A 24,511-nucleotide genomic window follows, 5' to 3' on the forward strand; every position below is an offset into this window, starting at 1 on the left:
ATGGTTGAATTTATATCAATGATATTGCTATCTTACTATACTTTCTATTTTTTCCATATTTTGTTTGTATTTGTTTTTCAAGTATTCATTCTTTTAAAAAATTATTTTAGCACTTTGAAAGTTTCCATTTGTTCCCTCTTTTGGCTTATTAACCTTCTCTTTGTTTTATATTTTTAAATGGTTATTCTATAATTTAGAATGTGCTTCTTTAACTTATCACAGTCTAACTTCAAATAATATACCACTTCATGTATACAGTATAACACCTATTCCAAAATACTTCTATTTCTTCAATTTTGTCCTTTTTGCCGTGTTGTTAGGCATTTTTTATACATGTTTACAAACAAATTATAAAAAACATACATTATTATCTTGCTTTATACAGTCAACTTAAAAATATTAAAGATGAGAAAATATGTCTTTCATATTTATTCACATGTTTACAATTTCTAGTGCTTTTCATTCCATTGTTTAAATCCACATTTCAATCTGATATCATTTGCTTTCCACCTGAAGAACTTCCTTTGACCTGTAGTGCAGCAACACTGGTGATAAATTTTCTTATCTTTTGTTTGTGTTAAAATGTATTTATCTTTGTTTTGGCAAGATTACACATATATAAAATTGTTAGATATTGGCCCATAGGTTATGAGACTCTGTAATTTTTTTTCTCTCTAAATTTACATAGTTTTTTTTCCACATTTTCAAGTTCACTGATCTTTTCTACTGCAGATTATAATCTGCAGTTAAACCCATCTGGTTTATTTTTCATTCTAGATGATTTCTGTTCATCCCTAGGACTTCTATTAGGATAATTGTTTATAATTTTAATTTCTCTCCTTATTACTTCATGTGTTCCTTTATAACCTTGTCCATGGTTATAATATTCAGAATAGCTATTTTAATATCCTGTTCTGCTTATTTCATAATTAATATCGTAACTGAATCTGTTTCTTTTTACTTCTGCTTAAGAGCCACATTTTCCTGCTTATTCCATTTTCTGAAAGTTTTGATTGGTTACTGGACATTGTGAATTTTATAGTACTGAGTGCTGCATTTTACTGTATTCCTTAAGTATGGCATGCATTTAAATTCCTTTCAGATTTGTTTAACCTCTGAGGCTTGTGTTAAAGTGTATTTAAGTCAGGTCTGGAGCAGCCTTTGATAAAAGGCAGAGATCCTGAAACTTAGTTGTCTCAGAACCCATTCTGTCAGATTTCATAATCTTGTGCTGACTATTGTTCAATGTCTAAAAATATTTGTTTCATACATTTTGTCAAGTTTTCTAGTTATTTACAGTGAGATGGCAATTCCCACATCAATCTTTTGTAAATGTAGGCAGAAGATCCTGACTTTAATTTTAAGTAACCTTAAATAAAGCCCTCTTCCCCAGTGATTGCACCTCATATTAATGACAGCTTAGAATTAGATTTTTTCTCTCCCACATTAGCATATTCAATTTTCATGCATTAAATCAACACAGATATCTAGAAGTAACTAAGATATGGAGAACATAACCATAACAGAGTAATGATATAAACAAAACTTCCTACCACAGTCAGCAACATAGAATCTCCGGACCGCCTAGATGAATTACTCTACAATTTCAAAGAGAAAAAGTTAATCATATACAGTTAACCTTATATAGGACTCAACTGATAACATAAGAGCCACTGAGATAAAACAATATAAAGCAAACAAAACATACAGAAATTATTTGAGTGCTGTCTTACAAATACCTATAAATGCTTACTATAATAATAATAATTTATAGTCTAGTTAGGATAGTATAACACATTTCCATCTTCTTGTTAAAGAAGATTGGTGTAAAAGAGCAGAGAGGCTTATATTTGTAGTGTATGACTTGGCCATGGGGGCCATCCTCCCTCCCTCCACCAAAAGCAGCAATCAACTTCAGCCAATTGTGTTGATAATTCTGGCAAATTGAGGTGAATGCACAAAAGCTGTTATATTGTAGGTTTAACACATAGTCTCTAATTGGGGAAAAAAAAGTGCCCACTATTTTTTTCATCTAAAATAATAAAAAGGTAATGTGATCATATTAGAGATTAATGATGGCTGTTCCAGGAAGGTGTTTAGAGCCTCCTGACATTTCTTGTCATTGGTGTTAAGAAAATGGACTAGAGTGGATTCATATCCTACAAGCTGTTCCATTGGTAGCACATCAGCACTTCATGCTGCCTCACAAGCACTTACCCAGTTATAAGGTGACCTCATGACATGACAAGCTGCTTTTGCTTCTTACATCCTCTGCAGTGGATGAACTGTTCTGGATTTTCATACTTGTGGTTTTAAAATATTTTATATTTCTGTTTAGCACTACAATTCTCATTATTGCTACAATTTGCATGGGTTTTCAGTAGAAAACAATGCAGGTCAATGTAAGCTAATGCACATGCAATCGATGTCTTGAAAGCTTTTAATCATACTTTCTTCCTGTACAGATCAATCGTTAATGAAGGTATCCAGTTACTTTCCTTGGAGTGTGTTTGGGAATAGCATTAAGTGAAGAGATCTTGATATGGCTACCTGTTTATAACTGTACATTATGCATGAGACTTTTCCTGTGTGTATCAAATGCTGCAGCAGCAGAGATCCTCAGCAGACCTTGGCTGGTTTTTCTTGGATTGCACTGCAGTAGAATCTTTGTGTGCACTGGAAGGATGCAGTGCTTTCTTCTGCAGAAAGCAAGGTGAAGACAGGGAAATATGTTTAATAATTTAAGGTTCAGGAGAAAAACAGACATCTTAGAGATGATTCTTAGTCACTCTTTGGGATGTAAAGGAAAATAAATCAACACATCTCCTTTAATCAAACTGATGCTACTACTGCAGAGTCTTGCTTTCCTAAATATGTCAGTGCTTCTCCTTGCTCTAAAAGCTTTGTTCAGTTGAGAGAACGAATACTTTCCTTCACCATAACTGTCAAGGATGGTTGATAGAACAATTCAAAAGAAAAAATTATTCAGCAAAAAAAAGAGATAGCTCTTTCATGTACTGAAACAGTATGATGTACCCAATGATCGAAAAGCACTATTTTGTGAGTTTATGATAGTTTCCTTCCAATTCACTTGTTTAGGATTATTGGAGAGAATCCTAAGCAAAAAGTAAAAGTCAGTGTAGGGTTGGAAACTACTGCCCGTAATACCCATATGGCTAACAAAGAGCCAATTATAATGGGTTATTATATTAGAGTGCTATGCTCTCTACTGCACTACTGTATAACAATTTTTCAGTTTTAGGCTCTAGAGAATATGATTCTGCTGTAATGGTGTGATTTTTTTTTTTTTTTTTAAGATTTGGACCTTTGCCCGGAAATTTTGGAAAGAGGTTTGGGTCATCCTTCAGCGTTCATATTTTTCTTCATAGCTTAGGTAAAGGAGACACAATGTGATCTGACTGTTCCCTACTTTAATCATAAAATATGATTATACTTTAATCATAAAGTATGATTATCTGAACCAGACTCTTCTTAGTGCTTAGCATTCATTGATTGTTGGACTCCCTTGTTTCATAACAGATGCCCTGCCTCTTCATCCATGTTCTCGTCAGTGGAAAGAAAGTTAAAAAGGATAGAATTTAGTTACATGGACAGCCTTAATTGGAAAAAAAAAAGGTTATAAAGTATAGTATTTATTCCAGAAGGCCATATTATCTAGCTAAGAATCAGGAATGCTATTACCACGTAAGGATGGGAGAACAAGTTTGGGGGAACAAAGATAGCTAGTGGGAAGCAGCCGCATAGCACAGGGAGATCAGCTAGGTGGTTTGTGACCACCTAGAGGGGTTGGATAGGGAGGGGAGGGGGGAGGGAGACGCAAGAGGGAAGAGATATGGGAACATATGTATAACTGATTCACTTTGTTGTAAAGCAGAAACTAACACACCACTGTAAAGCAATTATACTCCAATAAAGATGTTAAGAAAAAAAGAAAGTCTTTGTAACATACTGAGTCTGCTTAAGGATGAGACCTAGTTAGAAATTAGCCTATATCTAAATCTTAGACTTATTAAAAGGAACTTATGGAACAGTTTTCACTGTCGTGCCTTGAATTTTCTGTAGTTTTCTCATCAGGATGAGAGTATGGTGCCCATTTGGAAAGGAGGCTGCTATCTCTGTTTCTGCTGGATAGACTGGAAGCTTGGAGAGAATTAAGACAGTATTTTTGGTGATGGATTTTCAAGTGCTCAGGCTGGGTTGTGGCAGCAAAGATGTGATTTTCTGAGCAGAAGAACTTCAAGTAATTGGGAGTTGAAGCAAGAAAGGAAGAAGAATTGGGCTGACACTTGTGAAAATACTGTTTTTCCTAATTGTGTTCATACTGCTAGTGTGTGCTCAAAGGCCAGATCAAGTCCTACGGTGAGAATCAATTTAGTAGCTGTGGTACATTTACTTCCATTAGTAATCGGAGTTGCAGCATATACCACCTTTAATTATTTTTATGTCATTTTATTAATGGTCTGTTGCTCCACCTAGATGTCAACTTCTTGAGGTCAGAGAGTCTGTATTTTACTTGGTTTTTGTATCTAAATATACTACTTGGAAATAAGAACAGATTGCTTTTTTGGCATATATGAGACAGTCTATGCTATAAGAATTTTAACACAAAAAGAATTATTCAGCAAAAAAAAAGAAAGCTCTTTCATGTACTGAAAGAGTATGATGTACCCAATGATCAAAAAGCACTATTTCATGAGTTTATGATAGTTTCTTTCCAATTCACTTGTTTAGGATTATTGGAGAGAATCCTAAGCAAAAATTGAGAGTCAGTGTAGGGTTGGAATACACTATTTTGCATATTTTCAGATATTATTTGATATCAGTTCAGATTTTTTTTCACCCTTTTAACCTTTGCTTCTGCCCTCCCTCAATTTCCACACATTTAGGAAGAGAACTGATTTGTTCTTTCTAAACCCAGCCAATTATATGTCAAGGCAGAAAAGACAAATAGCTTCTAAGTACTCTGGACTTTGTTTTTGAAAAGCCTGGATCTTTAGGAAAACTTATAGGTTTTAGGTAAGTTTCAGATAGAAACAAAACATCTTGAAAAAGCACAGGGGAAAGGTGAATTTCCTTTCTTCAGACTAGAAAAAAAGATTCTCCCAGACTGAAAACAGTAGTGCTTCTTTCAAAGTGGGGCCACCAGGGAGGTGAAAAAATCTAAACAATTCACTCTACAAGTCTCACCACACAGGTCACTTCTTCCCAAACGTTGCTTGACCAGCTCTTGTATATCCAAGTTTCCTCTCCTACCTCCCATGTTCTCAGAGCCATATAGTTTCTCTATTTTTCTGAGCAATCAATTCAGCTGTGGTTCCAAGCTTGTTAACACTCAGCAAAATACAAGTATCATAGGATGTATTCTTCCTTCCTTCCTTCTTTCCTTCCTCTCTCCCTCCTTCCCTCCTTTCCTTCTTTTCTTCCTTCCATTTTTCCTTCCTTTACTTTTTCAAAAAAATAAAGTTAAATTTAAAAAATTTTTAAAAAGATAGAGAATAAGATTTAAGCTTACTTTGAGGTCAATTATTACAGGAGGTAGAATTTGAGTTGTTTCAGTTTCAAGAACTATAAAAGACCAAAAGTTTAGCTGGTGTATGGATCAGGGATAACTTGTGGAGAGTTGAGCTTATAAAATGTATGGGCAAAGTTTAAAGGGAGATCAAGGGATTTTGCTTCTAGGCCTGAAGGCAGGGTCGGGGCTGCTGGGGATCAGGGTGCAGGAGGCATGTTTACAAGAAGTTCCCTAGAGACTAGATGTAGCTATAACAAAGTATCAGTTACAGAAGTTGCAGCCATAAAGAGTGGAAATTAAACCCAGTAATCTGGGAGATGCAGAGACTTTCCTTCTCTGCCCAGAGACACCTGAATGGATAGGAGGAGCCAGCAAGGAGGATGAAGGCACAAGTAGCCTGGGCCAGAAAGTCTCCTTGTCCTCATGAACCGTTAGTAGAGGGATCCTTCCTCTTTCCCTGACCTCCCTCTGAGAAAAGCCAGATTGCTTGGCCTATGGAAACCTCTTTCAGTCCAGCAGGGACCAGTGGCAGCCCAAGCCACATCAGATAAACAAGGAAAACCAAAATAACACCTCCAAGGCTCTGAAAATCAAACTACTATGAGAACCACAGCCTGCAAAAATAGACCAAGACCTATATGCTAAACCTAAACAGTGTGATCAACTGCTAAAATAAAAGATTTAAGTAGGGTCCAGTATCTCCTAATATAGACAAAATATCCAGAGTATGATTTTAAAAGAACAGCCAACATACCAAGAACTAAGAAAAATCACAAGTTGAAGGAGAAAAGACAATTAGTTGACACTAATCCTGAGATGGGTCAGATACTGGAATTATCTGAGAAATATTTTAAAAACATCCACTATAACAATGCTTCAACAATGAATTGCAAGCTCTCTTGAAACAAATTAAAAGCCAGAAAATCACTGCAAATAAATAGATTCTATAAGAAAAAATCAGTGGAATTATAGAACTGAAAAATACAATAGCAGAAATAAAAAACTCAATAGATGGGTTCAACAGTAGAGTGAAGATGATGAAGGAGAAAATCAGTGAACTTAAGCAGCGAACAATACAATTCACCCAATCTGAACAACAGACAGAAAAAAGATTGTAAAAAAAAAAAATGAACAGAGCCTCAGGTACCTGTGAGACAATAACAAAAGAGTCATCCATCATGTTGTTACTATCTCAGAAGGAAAGGAGGAAAAAGCAAGGCTGAAAAATTGTTTGAAGAAAGTATTGGCTGAAGATGTCATAAATTTGGTTAAAGACACAAATCTACAGTTCCAAGAAGCTGAGTAGATACCAAACAGGATAAACACAAAGAAATCCATGCCAAAGCTGCACCTAATTAAAAAATTTGAAAACCAAAAATTAAAAATTATTGAAAGCAGCTGTAAGGAGATGACATTTTACCTACAGTGGAATGAATACCAATGCAAATGACAATGGATTTCTTATGTGAGGTTATGGAAGCCAGAAATGGCACAATATTCTTCAGGCAAAAAACTGTCAACCACAAATTCTATATCCTATGAATTTATCCTTCAGGAATGAAAGAGAAATAAAAACATTCTCAGGGGAAGAAAAGCTAGAAGAATTTGTTACTAGCAGACATAGTCTTTCTAAAAATTTAGTAATATATTCTGTTTAACCCAATATATCAAAACACTATCATTTCAACTTGCAATAAATATATATTAAATATAAAAATATCAAAAAGAAATAAACTCTCTTACTTTTAAAGATTGGCTAAGCAAAATTCTTCAAACAGAAAATAACTGATAACAGAAGGAATGATGGAGTGTCAGGAGGAAAGAAGAAGTAATGTAAAGAGCAGAAGTATGGACTCATACAAGGGACTGTTCTTTTCCTTATGAGTTTTAAAACCATATTTGATGACTAGAGCAAAAATTGTAGTGCCTTCTGATTCCCAAGACAATAATATTTTCAAATAGGGAAGACAAAGAGACGAATGAGAGTGACGTTTCCATACTTCACTAAAAGTGGTAAAATGCTTTATATTAGACTGTATAATTTGTAGATTGATAGATATATAGATAAGTAGATATAGTAATACTCAGAACAAGCACTACCAAAAATATACAAAGAGATACACTTAAAAGCACTATGAATAAATCCAGATGGAATCCTAAAATATGTTCAGAATTGTGCAGGAAGGTAAGAAGAGAGAACCAGAGAAATGAGACTGGAGGAAACAAATAGAAAACAAATAATAAATGACAAACTTAAATGTTAACATATCAATAATTACCTTAAATGTAATTGATCTAAATATACCAGTAAAAAGTAGATTAAAAAATGTGACCCAGCCATATAGTGATTATAAGAAACCCACTTCAAATTCAGTGACATATGTCTATTGGAAGTAAAAGAATGAAAACAAGGAAGATTTCCCTCACAAATGGGCAGGCATCATCCAGTTCATTTAAGGTCCAAATAGAACAAAAATGTGGAGGAAGGATGAATTCTCTCTCTCTGTTCTTGAGCTGGGACATCTACATTCTCCTGCTTTTGGACATTGGAGCTCCTGGTTCCAGGGCCTTTAGATTCAGATTTTGGGACTTACACCAGTATCCCTCCCCAGTTCTTAGGCCTTTGGCCTTGGACTGGGAGCTACCCCATGGCTCTCCTGGTTCTCAGGACTTTGGATGTGGACAGAACTGTACTGTCATCTTTCCTGGTTCTCAAGCTTGCACATGGCATATATCAGATTCTATAATTGTGTGAGCCAATTCCCATAATAATAAATCTCTTCTTATATATCTCTATGTATCCTATTAGTTCTGTTTCTCTGGAGAACCTTGACTAATACCTTTTTAAGGATAAAGACAACTTTATCTCTAAATTACTGTGCCTAGGAGATGCTCAACAGTTTTTTATGAAAGATAGTAAGAAGAAAAGAAGGGAAGAATGGTGATGCAATTTTGTATGAATGGGGACCCTGAACTTATGGGTCATTTGAAAATGTTACCTTCATGTGGTTTAGACTAGAATCCAGAAGTAGGGGTGTTGTGCCACCTGGATGGTTAATAGTGTAGATAGCTGGAGTTGAGAGAAAATCCTGTGAGCTAATTTGTAATTTTGAAGTCAGTGAAGATAAGAGAGGTTCACTTACAGATGAGAAGAGTAAGTGTCTGACCCCGACAGTTTTAGGTTACCTAACATAAAGAGGAAAATCCCCACCGGTAGAGTGAAGCCTCAGTCATTCACTGGGGCATGTTATTGAGTGTTAGAGTTGAGCATGTGGACCTGGAATTTATTGAAAGGAGCAGTCAAAGGAGGAGAGGGTTCAAGAACCAAAGGGCAAAATAAAGCATATCTGGGAAGGGATTCAGAGTGCCCAGAGTAATTCTGCTCCAGTTTCTATTCCATCTCTGCTGTGAAAATTTTATCCTATTGTTGATTCCTCTCTCTATCATCTAGATTGAAGAACTAGTAGCTGGAACCTTAGGTCTCATCTCCATGATGAACTCCTCTCCTTAAAAGTGTCTCTGTGTTGAATACAGTTACCTTTTTCTCTAATTGATAAAATCTTTTTCTTCAGGGGCTCATTTTATTAACATCACATGTAATTTCTAATGTAGAATCCATCATTCCTTCCTGTATATATATATTATAGGTTATATGAAATAGTATAAAAATTACCATATATTATATATCCAGCTGAATAGTTATGTTTCCCCTGGTAGCCAATAAATCCTTTAGTTTCATATTTATCTTTGTATGTATCTATGTGTATATGTATATATGTCTATCCAGGCTCTGGGTTTATCTCTAGTATCTAGCATTCAATAAATGTTGAATAAAAATATCTTCTATAGTTTTATCCCTTGTGCCTTTCCTTTTTCCAGAAGTGGTCATGACTTTTAAAATTCCTTCCACGGGGGTGGGGTGTGGGCAGTGGTGGTGGTGGTGGGGGCTGGATGATGGTGAGAGAAGGAGAGAGGGAGAAAGGGAGAGAGAGAGGAAGAAAGGGAGAGAAAGAGGGAGAGAGAGGGGTGGGGGAGAGGAGAGGGAGGGAAGAAGATTCCTTATTGCTGCACAAAAATATAATTTATCTTAAACTCCCTTTGTCTTTACCCAGGTCATTTATTACTAGACAGTTGTCATACAGAGTGGTTAACTATTAAGGCTCTGAAACTAGCCCTGGTTTGCATTCCTGGCCATGTTAATTACAAGTTCTGTGTCATATAAAAGCCCTTATAACCCTTCTAAGCCTGAGTTTTTTCATCTATAAAATGAGAATTATCATTGCTTCATGAGTTGTGAATGCTGAGTTCATGCATGATAAATACTTAGCACGAGGCTGGGCTTTACAGTCTGCTCAGTAAATGGTAGCTATTTCCAACATTTAAAAAACCATTTTAAAGTGAACTATATTTATTAAAGAAGCAGAAAGAAAAATGTTAAAGAAGCAGGTATTGATAAATATTAGCATACCAATAAATTTAATTTCAGCATTATCTTCCATATAGCAGCTTCTAAAAATATGGAGATATATCTAGCAAACTTCGGATTTTGCTAAGAGGAGTGCTTTTTACATTTTCAGTTTGTAAGGACCTCTGGTAAGCTTACTAATATTTATTTTATAAAATTAAGTTAATCCAAACGAAGCAAAAATATTTTCAGTTTTGAACTTTGAACCTGAATGAATAAGCTTTAATGTAAGGCTCATTTTAAAAAATTCTTATTACACAAAGTTGCCAACCTAATTTACGAAAGAAAAAGAACCAAAGCTTACCTTGGTTAACAAGTTGTATTTACTATTTTCTTTAGCATCTAAAAGTAAAATATATTGCAAAATTTGCTAAAAATAATTCTTTACATAGGTTTTGGAAGGTTAGTGGCAAACACGATTTACAATTAAAAGATATCATTTTCGAACTAAAATCAGTTCATAGTCTTTATGGAACTTACAGAAGCAAGCTTAGATTCAGTTTAAATATTTGAAGTAGTTTCCACATTAAAGCATTTCCAAGAAATAGAAAATTGAGAAGCTTAAATAAAGCACCAGCTGTCACCATGTCACCAAATTAACACTGATTCCTCACTGGTCAGCATCACATGATGGAGAACAGGAGAAGAGAGGGAAGGATGACTTATAGTAAGAAACAGAACCCTGAAATTACATTTGCTTAGGGGATCCCCCAAAGGCATCTTGGTCAGGTTAATACATTTCTGAGGAGCAGAAATAGATTATAATAGTTAAGGCTCAATCAAGATCATGCATTCATAATAAAATACAATTACTGATATTTAAGTGAATGTCATACAACATATTTAAAGCTTTTCATTAAGTCATAGGTATACATATTTTCTTTCTGAATCCTTTAGGACTTTGTAGGCACACTGAAATCAGTCATCATACAAATAGAATAAATATCTGAATCTCAAACTACAGGGATGCAAGAGACTGCATTTTATGATTACATCAAAACAACTATTTGTGCCTATCTTACTAGTGAAAATTAATGCTTAGGATTTTAAAGTTTTTCAAACATAAAACATTTTACATAGTAATTATGTATGTGATGAAATAAACACAAAACAAAACAGAAAACTTGGAAAGATAAATGAGAAAGTGGAAACTAACTTACATACACTAATGTTATAAAACACCACGAACAACAAACTCACACTTTGATCTCCTAGTTCAAAGTCCACTCAGTTTTAGTGATCATTTTCTCTCTCAAAGTTATAAAAATCCATGAAGTGCAGTGAAAAGTACTACAAAGTGGCCACTGTTTCCCAATGAGAAATGAGAACAATTAGAAAATGTAGGCTATAACTGTAGTTCCCTTTATGCTGATTGTTCTAGGAACTCATTCTCTTAAAGAGAGAATGGTCCTTAGCTGGAAGTAGCCAAAAAGATGAGAAACCAGGAATCCAAGAAAAATGAAACAATATTAATTCACAAACCAAAAATAAATAAAACGAAAACGATCAAAAACAAAACCTAGGCTCTAATCAGTCTTTTTCAAAAGTGGTTTGAGGGCTTCCCTGGTGGCGCAGTGGTTGAGAGTCCGCCTGCCGATGCAGGGGACACGGGTTCGTGCCCAGGTCTGGGAAGATCCTACATGCCGCAGAGCGGCTGGGCCCGTGAGCCATGGCCGCTGAGCCTGCGCGTCCGGAGCCTGTAGGCCCGCGTACCGCAAAAAAACAAAAGTGGTCTGAATCAGCCCAAGAGTCTCTTTGATTAATCTCAAAGACACTTTCTAAGAACTACCTTTCCTCTTCCCCTGTTCCTCTCTAGGCAAGTTTATGATTTAATGGCCTGTAGCATTATACTATTTTTAAAAATACCATCCCACTTAAGAAAGTACTTTTGTATTTGTAATTAAGTCCCATTAGTAGTTACTTGAATCCCATCAAGTTAAAGTAGACATAAAATGTATAAGTAAGCTCCTCTGGCTACTAATTTCTGCTACTACCTCCCCCAACCCTCCAGAAGAAGCACATACCATATAAGCCATATAGAGAAAACAAGTATTGGATTATTAAACAAGAGTTTTAACCCAATTTAATTCTGCAGTAATATCAAGGGGTTGTCTTGGTCAGACTGAATATACAGGGGTAAAAGTGAATTGGACATGGGATCTTGTGAGCACAAGTTTATCTTCCATGTGCTGTAAACAATTGAGTTTTAAGTGAAATCTTTAGTTTCTCTGATCTTTGCTTTTATTTCTGATCTAAACTTTTAACATTTGGGGGATATGTAAAGAAGGTGAAAACGTAGTAAGTGGGATTAGATCTGGCTTTAAATAGTTGACTTTCCCTCAGTTTTGTCATAATATGAATCTTCTTTGATAGCCTGAACTTCCACATCCCCATCTATCATATGAATATCTGATGTTTTTTTGTCATTTTGCCTCAAACGGTAACTTTTATAAGCACGCTGAATGATGGTTGCTGAGACTACCTCTTGTTTTCGTTTCAGAGTAGTTGTAATTGGCTCATATGTGATCTTAAAAGGGTTGGCTAACATAAATCCAGATTCCATCTCTGAAAGAACTTTCTCCATGCTTACATCTTTACTCATAACTCTCTTTGTTAAAGCGAGTAAGATGTCAAGGCAATGAATTCTGTCCCCGACAGCCATGGGAAGATCCATGGCAACGATCTGGCCTTTGTTTGGTTTTGCCATGAAAAGAGGAGGATGAAGAGCAGCTGCAAAGTCTGAAAGCTTGCTGGAGTCTATATACTGGGTTCTATCAGGATCAAACCTCTTCCATACCTGAAAAAATTTCCTAAAATCATCTTCACTCAATGTCTTGGCTTTTTTTTTAGAAGCAATATTTAAAAACTCCATGACAACAACAATGTACATGTTTACAATGATCAGCCATGATATGAGGATGTAACTGACAAAATAAACAATTCCAACAAAGGGGTTACCACAGTCTCCTCTAACCTGAGTCCCAGGGTTGATTTTATCAGGATCACAGTCAGACCATTTACTGTTGAAAATTGCATTGAGCATCCCGTCCCAACCAGCAAATATTGTAACTTGGAAAAGACAGAGCATACTGCTGCCAAAGGTTTCAAAGTTGGACACATCATTAATTCCAGCTTCCTTTTTAACATAGGCAAAATTGTACATTCCAAAGATGGCGTAGACAAACATGATCAGGAAGATGAGGAGACTGATGTTCAACAATGCAGGGAGGGACAGTATCAAAGGAAGCAGCAGATCATGGAACACCTTTGGTCCTTTCTCAGGACGCAGGATGTGGATGATCCGTGAGAGAAGTATCAGTTGCACAAGGGAAGGAGGTACAAGGTAATATCCCACCATCAGAGGCAGAAATAGTCCTTGGTGTAGGAAAATATAAAGTAGGCAATACAATTATTTAGAGGAATATAAATTATTTTACATTCCTTTGGTTTTCTCCTATATGTTAAGGTAATTAATCCTTCCCGTATAACATGTAGCACATATTGAAAGTCTGGGTTAGCCAAATACTAATTGTGGCAATGCTCAGAGTGTCTAACAAAATTTGGAATAGAATTATTTCTACCATCATTTTCAGAGTATTACAGATCAAGCACTTCTGGAGTCACAGATGGCATGAATTCATAATATAGGACAATAGTCATATTTTTTTTCCTGATTGCAGTTAGATAAAGAAATTTAATTCAACCCAACCTTTATTGGATACCTAATAAAGTTGTCAAGAAAATATTCAAACATGAGAGACATGACTCCTATCCTCAAAGACCATATAATCCAGGGAGTAGAGGTAGATATTTAAACTAACTATAATGCAAGGCAGAAAGACCTAGTGGATAAACATAGTTTAAAAAATATTTTGTATTCAGTCATCACAGATTACAATTTGATTTATTGACTTCATAAATAGTATCTGGGACCTTAGGAGCTTTAAATGTGAATTGAATAAATGAGTCTTTGCCAAGAACTTTTCTTTCTGGCAATGGTGGGAGGATGACAGCACTATGAGAGGGAGATATATAACTATAAAGCAAGGTGAAATTATAATTACCATAAAAAACATAAGGATGCTCTCTGAAAGTACTGGACAGGGTGTGGTTCATTCTGAGTTCAGAAGGTGGAGAAGGGGAAAATCCCATGATTTTCTAAATGAGATTTTCTAAATGAGATGGTATGTTTGCTGAATCTGGAAGGATCACGTCTCACATTTCTGTTAATTTGGTCACTGTCAATGATGGCATTCTCTCTGACGTTCTGTCTTACATAAACCCTCACTTCCACAGTGCTTTAGTGAACTTTCTACTCTGACTCAAATGTTCATTTCTCCTCAATCTCTCAAACCCTTCCATTATGCAGGAGGTTTCCCTACTTAATTACAGACACATTTTTACTTCTTCATCACTAAATTTTCTTCACTTCCTTTCTTATCTAAAATCTGACTCTATCTTGAGGACACAATTTCCCTTGCAACACTCTCAAGCACAGATAACTCACCCTTTCCCATTCCACATTTCTCAGTGTAGAAAGATGGAACAAGCAAGCATTTTTCCCTCTTTCCAATGTGATTTTCAATACTTTTCCTTCACATTAATTTTATAAACAAAAAAGAAATTTTTGACAGTTTGTGGACCATGACATTCAACTATACCATCTCCTACCATTCCTTGGTTCTATGATCTATTCATTACCCCTCATTCATATTCATTGGAGACTTTGGTACATGTCTCACTGTCACCCTTTCCACCCCAGCACCTATCATCAACAACCCATTGAAAGGCTAGCCCTCCAGTATTTGGCTTTCTTAAATTTTAATAATCTCCATCATTTTACTGTAGACACACCCATCTATGGTCACATTCTGCACCCAGGATACCTGACCTTCTGAGATCTCAAATTCGAACATCTTTATCTTGGACTGCAGTTTCCTCTCCTTCTAGATGTCTGATTCAGTAACTCTCATTTCAATCTCATGGGGCTTTTTAATTCTGTTTTCCTCTGTTTTCTTCCTATCAGCCCTTTCCTGACTTTACATACTTTTCTAGCAAGCTTCTTGTACTTGTCTATCAATATCAGCTGCACTGCCTCTACTACCAGCTGATGAATGAATTTTCTGGGAGCACAGCTGAACAGTTTATCTACATTTTTCACTACTGACTGCATAGAATAGTACTTGACAATAACATTAAATATTGTTTCTACTCTTATGGAGGTAATATTCTAGTATGTGTCTTATGGGAGGCAGACAATAAACAAACTTTTCTCTGCCTAAAAATTTTTATCCTAGATTCTTGGCTATCTCCTTATCCAATAGGTCTCTATTTAGATTTTTGCTTCTTCCATGAAGTTTTCTCTGATCTCTACTTATTGAATAGGTGATCCTTGCTCTGTTGTGCTGCTGTGGCACCCCATGCTTCTCCCCTTATCATAACTTTAATAGCACAACATTAAAATGTACTGTTTAATTATCTGCATCCCTTGATAGAGTATAAACTATGTATATACAGGAATTATGCCTACTTTGTTTGTAACTGAATTCTTTGCACACAGCATAATATATATTCACAAAGAGGGTAGTCAACTATATTTGTTAAATAAAGGACTGGGATCTCCAGAGTAAGAGAAAACTTGTAACAAATTCATTAAACCCTAAAACTCTAGTGTTGTGAAAGTAGCAAACAGTTTTAGAGATTAGAGGAAAGGGAAAAATAATGAGTTTGAAAGGTTATATCATGCTAAGACATAAAGGTCCTTCTAGTGTCATCTTAGAAAAATAATGTATGTGATATACTGAAGGGATAATTAAGCATTTATCTGCTGGTCTGTGAAGTAAAGTCTATGTATTAATTCAGGAAGTATTTTTAATATCTTATATCTGCCAGGCATGTGTACATGTATGAATGTAAAAATGTAAGGCATTCCTGCTGGAAATAAAAAGGATCCCTACCTGTTTTGCTTATTAAGAGACTATATCTCAGGAGATGTTTACTCTAAGAGCTTGCCTGAATTAATATTATTACAAATGAAAATCTGACTAAACAAAATCTTACCTGTAATAGAGAAAGCAACCACCACAAAATCGAAAAGGTTCCATCCATTGGTGAAATAGTTATAATGGAAAACGATGAGCTTTAGTACACATTCTCCAGTGTACAGTATAACAAAAACTGAGTTAATCCAGTAGACAGCAATGTCAACTTTGGGGTTCTGTTCATCACTTTGTATCATAATGGTTATTGCTTGGAAAAATATAAGAACCATGATGATGACATTAAAAACTTGATTTGTTACCAAGTCGAAGACAAATCCTTGGAACTTGTTCTGTTGTGTAAAGAAAAAAGGTGTAATATTTTTATTAATAAGATATTTATACAGACATATTGTCTTTAGATTTACAGCTTTCCTCCCAGGATAAATAGGAGAATAACTGAAGACTAAGTTTTTACCAAGCTATAACTATAGCACAGAGTAAAAGCAAACAAACAGAAAGACCATCAAAAGCTCTTTCAAAGACTATATTTTAAAAATTTTGTCAAAAGCATTTGTTGTTAAGAATTTTAAAAACACATCTTCATTTGTAAGAGAGAATATATAAAGGAAACTTTTTCAGAACTTAAAAAAAAAAAAAAAATCTAGATATTTCCTTACTCCTGGGCGAGGTACTGGTTTTTGAGAGACTTCACACATCAGCTTCTTCAGTGCATGGTATTGTCTCTTCTGTTTCACTGTTATAAAGATATTTGAGCCTCTCAGGTAAAGAAATGAAAGAAAAAGATATTAAAATCATATTTAATCAAAATTTCATCTTACATTAATATGTGTTTTCAAAAGCTTGGCAATTCTTGATTTAATCCTTTAAAAAAGGCTTAACTGCAATGAACTAAATCATGTTTAAACATGTCTGACCTTCTGCACAAAAATTCATACAAAACACAGAGTATACACTGGAAATGATTGATAATTATCTTTTGATGAACTTTCCTGTGTGTAGTGAACCCTATTTTAACTTTTTAGTTACTGAGGCCTACCTCTTGTTAGAGACAAAGGAGAAACAGCAGAAGATATCTGGAAAGGTGACGAAGAAAAGTTGAACTAAAAAGCTAAAGGTAAAGCTGGTTTGTACCTTTTAATAATCAGGAAAAAATATAATTGGTCATATATGTGTTTTTATATGTTCATATGTTACTTAATTTTCCAAATACTATTAGAAGATACTTTTCACTATTATTAAAAAAGCACCAGTGCTTACCTCTTCATAGAACCTTCTAGGGATTATTCATTTTTGTGTTTCTAGTGCTAATTTCAGTATCTTATACAGAATATGCAAAGTGAATAAGAGGTGAACATTTAATGTGTTAATCTAGGAATTAGGAATTGTTACTGCCCATGTCAGGACTTGCTCACTTAAAATTGACAGGGGTCATCAGTTTGAAGTCCAGAAGCAAATCCTAGGATGTCATCCCATTAGGTTGAAATCCCTAGGAAGATGAAGCATCCAATCCAATGAATATTTCATTTGACCACTGATCTCTCTAATCCCATCTAATTAGTGCAGACTCAGAGTGGTTTGTTTACCAGATTTTACATGTGGCTAAACTTTGATGACGTGGCCAAAGATGGAATTTCAAGATTAAACTCTTATTTTCTTTGATTTACCATAAGACATTCCTACACCTAAGAGAAAGTAGGACCCTGAGGTTAAAATAAGTGAACTTATATGACTTTTGAGGCATTTGTATTACTAGAAGCCCTGAAGGGAGTCTTTGTGTGGAGATGGCACCAAACATGGGTTGTTCAGTTCTGCCTCTGAATTCTCTTATTTGTTTTGAGCGCTCCTATTTAGGTTGTGTAATTAGGATTTATGACTCCCTCTATTTCTAGCAGAAAAAGCTATTTCAACCGACAAAGATGTCTCTGCTGGTTATGACTCTGAAAACTTGGAGTATATCAGAGAGTAAAAAAGTGTGGTTTATTTTTCTTGAACGTCTTCAGATATTTGTGCAGATGCATAACAATGTTATTTTTCAGCATGTCATTATTTGCAAACCTATATACAGAAACATTTGTAATTTTTTTAACATCTTTATTGGAGTATAATTACTCTACAATGGTGTGTTAGTGTCTGCTTTATAACAAAGTTAATCAGTTATACATATACCCATGTTCCCATATCTCTTCCCTCTTGCATCTCCCTCCCTCCTACCCTCCCTATCCCTCCCTTCTAAGTGGTCACAAAGCACCGAGCTGATCTCCCTGTGCTATGCGGCTGCTTCCCACTAGCTATCTATTTCACATTTGGTAGTGTATATATGTCCATGCCACTCTCTCACTTTCTCACAGCTTACCCTTCCCCCTCCCCACATCCTCAAGTCCATTCTATAGTAGGTCTGCGTCTCCATTCCCATCTTACCCCTAGATTCTTCATGACTTTTTGTTTTTTTCTTAGATTCCATATATATGTGTTAGCATACGGTATTTGTTTTTCTCTTTCTGATTTACTTCACTCTGTATGACAGACTCTATGTCCATCCACCTCACTACAAATAACTCAATTTCATTTCTTTTTATGGTTGAGTAATATTCTATTGTGTATATGTGCCACATCTTCTTTATCCATTCATCCAATTATGGACACTTAGGTTGCTTCCATCTCCTGGCTATTGTAAATAGAGCTGCAATGAACATTTTGGTACATGACTCTTTTTGAATTATGGTTTTCTCAGGGTATATGCCCAGTAGTGGGATTGCTGGGTTGTATGGTAGTTCTATTTGTAGTTTTTTAGGGAACCTCCATACTGTTCTCCATAGGGGCTGTATCAATTTACATTCCCACCAGCAGTGCAAGAGGGTTCCCTTTTCTCCACACCCTCTCCAGCATTTATTGTTTCTAGAGTTTTTGATGATGGCCATTCTGACCAGTGTGAGATAATATCTCATTGTAGTTTTGATTTGCATTTCTCTAATGATTAATGGTGTTGATCATTCTTTCATGTGTTTGTTGGCAATCTGTATATCTTCTTTGGAGAAATGTCTATTTAGGTCTTCTGCCCATTTTTGGATAGGGTTGTTTGTTTTTTTGATATTGAGCTGCATGAGCTGCTTGTAAATTGTGGAGATTAATCATTTGTCAGTTGCTTCATTTGCAAATATTTTCTCCCATTCTGAGGGTTGTCTTTTGGTCTTGTTTAGAGTATCCTTTGCTGTGCAAAAGCTTTTAAGTTTCATTAGATCCCATTTGTTTATTTTTATTTCCATTTCTCTAGGAGGTGGGTCAAAAAGGATCTTGCTGTGATTTATGTCATAGAGTGTTCTGCCTATGTTTTCCTCTAAGAGTTTGATAGTTTCTGGCCTTACATTTAGGTCTTTAATCCATTTTGAACTTATTTTTGTGTATGGTGTTAGGGAGTGTTCTAATCTCATACTTTTACATGTACCTGTCCAGTTTTCTCAGCACCACTTATGGAAGAGGCTGTCTTTTCTCCACTGTATATTCTTGCCTGCTTTATCAAAGATAAGGTGACCATATGTGCGTGGGTTTATCTCTGGGCTTTCTATCCTGTTCCATTGATCTATAGTTCTGTTTTTGTGCCAGTACCATACTGTCTTGATTACTGTAGCTTTGTAGTATAGTCTGCAGTCAGGGAGCCTGATTCCTCCAGCTCCATTTTTTGTTCTCAAGATTGCTTTAGGGGCTTCCCTGGTGGCGCAGTGGTTGAGAATCCGCCTGCCGATGCAGGGGATGCGGGTTCGTGCCCCAGTCCGGGAGGATCCCACATGCCGTGGAGCGGTTGGGCCCGTGAGCCATGGCCGCTGGGCCTGCGCGTCCGGAGCCTGTGCTCCGCAATGGGAGAGGCCACAGCAGTGAGAGGCCCGCGTACCACAAAAAAAAAAAAAAAAAAAAAAAAAAAAAAAGATTGCTTTGGCTATTCAGGGTCTTTGTGTTTCCATAAAAATTGTGAAATTTTTGTTCTAGTTCTGTGAAAAATGCCAGTGGTAGTTATATAGGGATTGCATTGAATCTGTAGATTGCTTTGGGGAAACATTTGTAATTTTTAACGTTTAAACTTGTCTGTGCTTATCTGAATATAGAAAACAATGTAAAAGTGAACATTTCATCAATATCCATCAATCTGCAGGAATATCAATCATTTTTTAAAAGATAAGTACCAAATCAAAACAATATTAAGCTGAATCCAAAGGCAATAATTTGAAGCAGGACATATTTTTTCCCTCAGGCATTGATGAACAAAGAATATTTATACTTATCTTTAATTTATGTTTGTTGAAATTAGCAATAATAGCACCAATCAACATACTCAGAGGAAGAAATAATCCAATGATAATGAAGTCAATAAAGTAACAATACATGTAGATGTTGTCTTCAAAATTAGGCTGCATATCTACCTAAAAGTTAAGTTAAAAAATAAGCGAAATAAGGCAGAGCATAGAGGATTTTTAGGGCAGTGAAAATACTGTGTATGATATTATAACAAAGGGTATATGTTATTATACATTTGTCCAAACCCATAGAATGTACAACACTGAGTGAACCCTATGAACTATGAACATTGGGTGATTATGATGTGTCAATGTAGGTTTGTCTTTGGTAAAGAATGTAACACTGTAGTGAGGAATGTCAATATGGGGAAGTGTGCATGTGTGAAGGCAGGGGTGTATGGGAAATCTCTGTAAAATCTCCTCTCAATTTTGCTGTAGATCTAAAATTTCTCTGAAAAAATTGTTTTTAAAAATAAAATAAAAAGTGAGAAAATAAGCAAAGTATTTATACTCACCTTTTAAGACTTAGAAAATAATTTATGACCAAAAAAATACAAAAGTGATACTTGAGGCAATATTTCCTCTTTGTTCGTTGGTGAAGAGATATCATGGCTTTTATTTGAATTTTAAAGTTTATTGCATTGGTTTAATCATTGTTATGATATCCTTCAAATGGGTCTATTTTGCCTCAACCATTGTATATAATCCTAGAAGGAGTTCATTGTTCATGAAATATTCAATCTGAAATGTATTTAATTTCTATCTAGCATAAGCATTTGCTTTTACCATGTTAATTACTCAATTATTGCTTGTGTCCTGTCCTTGAATTGCAAAAATGACGTTGTGTGAACCTTAACAGTGGCACTAGGATTATATTGTACTTACACCAACAGAATCAACTGCTGAATTCATAATAGTGATCCATCCATTAAATGTGGCCTGTAAAAATGGCATGTATTTAATTTTTATGGAAATCTTATGCTTTGTGGCAAATAAAAATTAAAACTCAATCTGTTATTAATACAGTAAAGCATTTGATTAGTAAGGCTGACCACACTTCAATATACTGTGTAATTGAGATCGTTACCACTTTCATTTTTACATTTATATTGTCTATTAACAACTATTTAAAACTACTTAGCTTAACTGTAGTTAATAACTTAAAATATTTTAAGATAGTATTAATAAAAAGAGAGAGAACGAGCACTGGTTAGATAGATAGATAAATGGTAAATAAATACATGCTGCCCAAGTGTCATAGTTAGTTGTAACTGCTGTATATGTGCTTTACTATGATGGAAGTAAGGCAAGAATTATTCACCACCTTATATCTGCTAGATATTGGGGGACCAAGTAGCCATTCCTCAAAGCACTAAGTAGAAACAAAATAGCAGTAATCTGAGTTAGATAAAAAATTGTGAACCTATTATCTCATCAGTGGTGGAGGAAATAGCTGTGGCCAGTACCTGTCATTTCCTCTGTTAGTCCTACCTTTATTTCCACTTCCTTCTCCCCACAGAGCAAGGACTATATTTCACTTTTGTCTTTCTAAATGAGCTTAGTATAGTATGTCCCATAGCATGTATCTAATAACTAATAATTGCTAAAATAATTTAAAACCAACTTTATTAAGCACCCACATTTTGTCCATTATGTTCACATACAATATGAATGAACATGTAATTCACAAATTCAAACATGTACTTACTATTTGAAGCAGTGAAAGAAAACCGATTCCAACATTATCAAAGTTCAGTTTTGCATTCCCCCATTGCATGGATTCATTAAACACAAGGCTTTCACATTGACTTCTATTCATGACTTCAGATATAGGAAACCTTTCTCCACTTGTTGGGTCAATGCATTCATAGAATGTGCCAGCAAATAAGTGTACTCCTATGATGCTAAAAGCCAGCCAGATCATAAGGCAAACCAGTAACACATTCAATGTGGGTAAAGTTGTTTTTACCAAAGCTCTCACTACCACCTGGCATATAAAAAACAAACATGTAAACTTTAGGTAAGAAATGTGAAAGTTTTTTAATTAAATTGGAAATATTTATTAATGTCATATTGAAATAACAACAAAAAAGGCCATCTTTAAAGATTTAATAGATCACATCTGGTATTTGAATAACCTAAAAAACAAATTTCAATTAAAAATATATATTAAAGGCCATGAGCCTGTGCTCTAGTGTCAGCCTCAGCACACCCCAAGTTACCTCACCACCCACACCTGCCCAGACGGTCCTGCTGCCTCCTGCCTGAGCAACTTCAGTGCTGGCTAATCAGATGATACCAGCCTCGGGTTGCTGATATTTCTGGAAAGTTTTAACTGTGGAGGAGAAAGGAAACATCTTAGCTTTAGAAGATAGGCCTGGCTCGAGGGAGTGGCAGACAGGTTGAGGGGGCTGGATTTCTAAGAAGTAGAGAGAGGCTGGAAGAATATAATAGGTCCTGAGGGCTACTGAACCCCAACCAGGTCAGCCCAGCACAGCTTCACCCAACATGACCCTTGGAAGGGAGGAAGCGAGGCCCTGGTTTATTAATTGTGAGGAGTAAAATGCCTGCAGTAGGACAAAAACAATCAGAATGGTTGATGAAAGAAAGAGAGAGAGAGAAGAGAAGAGAAGAAACGAAAAGAAAAGAAAAGGAAAAAAAGAAAAGAAAAGAAAAGAAGGATTGAGATGTTCGAGTTTTAACAAGCTGCCACATGATGCCCATGTGCTGGTCTTAAGATCACATTTTCCATTTTCTTTTCTTTTCTTTTCTTTTTTTTTTTTTTTTTTTTTTGCAGTACGTGGGCCTCTCACTGTTGTGGCCTCTCCCATTGCAGAGCACAGGCTCCAGACATGAAGGCTCAGCAGCCATGGCTCACGGGCCTAGCCACTCTGTGGCATGTGGGATCTTCCCAGAACAGGGCACAAACCCGTGTCCCCTGCATTGGCAGGCGGGCTCTCAACCACTGTACCACCTTGTGGCTGACAGGGTCTTGGTGTTTTGGCCAGGTGTCAGGCCTGAGCCTTGGGGGTAGGAGAGCCAAGTTCAGGACAATGGACCACCAGAGACCTCCTGGCCCCACATAATATCAGTTGGTGAGATGCCTCCCAGAGATCTCTGTCTCAACGCTAAGACCAACTCCATGCAATGACCAGCAAGCTCCAGTGCTGGACACCACATGCCAAACAACTAGCAAGACAGAAACGCAACTCCACCCATTAGCAGAGAGGCTGCCTAAAATTATAATAAGTTCACAGACACCCCAAAACACAACAGATGTGTTTCTTTGCACCAGAAAGACAAGGTCCAGCCTCATCCAACAAAACACAGTCACCAGTCCCCTCCACCAGGAAGCCTACACAATCCACTGAACCAACCTCACCCACTGGGGGCAGACATCAAAAACAATGGGACCTACAATCCTGCAGCCTGTGAAAAGGAGACCCCAAACACAGTAAGTTAAGCAAAGTGAGAAGACAGAGAAATACTCAGCAGATGAAGGAGCAAAGTAAAAACCCACCAGACAAAACAAATGAAGAGGAAATAGGCAGTCTACCTGAAAAAGAATTCAGAGTAATGATAGTAAAGATGATACAAAATCTTGGAAATAGAATGGAGAAAATACAAGGACAGTCACAGAGACTTCTGGGACAAAATTAAATGCACCAACATTTGAATTATAGGGGACCTAGAAGAAGAAGAGAAAAAGAAAGGGACTGAGAAAATATTTGAAGAGATTATAGTTGAAAACTTCCCTAGGGCTTCCCTGGTGGTGCAGTGGTTAAGAATCCACTTGCCAACACAGGGGACATGGGTTCAAGCCCTGGTCTGGGAAGATCCCACATGCCGTGGAGCAACTAAGCCCATGCGCCAAAACTATTGAGCCTGCGCTCTAGAGCCCATGAGCCACAACTACTGAGTCCATGTGCTGCAATTACTGAAGCCCGTGCACCTAGAGCCTGTGCTCCACAACAACAGAAGCCACCGCAATGAGAAGCCGGTGCACCACAACGAAGAGTAGCACCCGCTCGCCACAACCAGAGAAACCCCACGCGCAGCAACCAAGACCCAATGCAGCCTAAATAAATAAATTAAAAAAAAAAAAAAAAAAAACTTCCCTAATACAGGGAAGGAAATAGTCATTCAAGTCCAGCAAGTGCAGAGAGTACCATACAGGATAAATCCAAGGAGAAACACGCCAAGACACATATTAATCAAACTATCA

At 36.2% G+C, this 24,511-nt stretch overlaps 1 protein-coding gene across 4 annotated transcripts in view; it reads right to left on the reverse strand.

The window, feature by feature from the left end:
- Positions 1 to 10,259: 10,259 nt before the first annotated feature.
- SCN7A (sodium voltage-gated channel alpha subunit 7) overlaps positions 10,260 to 24,511 on the reverse strand; it is an 82,613-nt gene continuing 68,361 nt past the window's right edge. For 3 of the 4 annotated variants that reach the window (XM_067026230.1, XM_067026232.1, XM_067026231.1), the window contains 6 exons: positions 21,995 to 22,273; positions 21,172 to 21,225; positions 20,275 to 20,412; positions 16,657 to 16,761; positions 16,059 to 16,329; positions 10,260 to 13,373 (listed from right to left, as the gene is read on the reverse strand). In XM_067026230.1, the coding sequence (XP_066882331.1) occupies positions 12,319 to 13,373; positions 16,059 to 16,329; positions 16,657 to 16,761; positions 20,275 to 20,412; positions 21,172 to 21,225; positions 21,995 to 22,273 (1,902 nt within the window). In that variant the 3' untranslated portion in view covers positions 10,260 to 12,318. The remainder of the gene's footprint in view (positions 13,374 to 16,058; positions 16,330 to 16,656; positions 16,762 to 20,274; positions 20,413 to 21,171; positions 21,226 to 21,994; positions 22,274 to 24,511) is intronic. The other variant, XM_067026233.1, reaches the window with a different exon arrangement.

This window comes from Kogia breviceps, chromosome 2, assembly GCF_026419965.1.
Source record: "Kogia breviceps isolate mKogBre1 chromosome 2, mKogBre1 haplotype 1, whole genome shotgun sequence".
NCBI lineage: Eukaryota > Metazoa > Chordata > Mammalia > Artiodactyla > Physeteridae > Kogia > Kogia breviceps.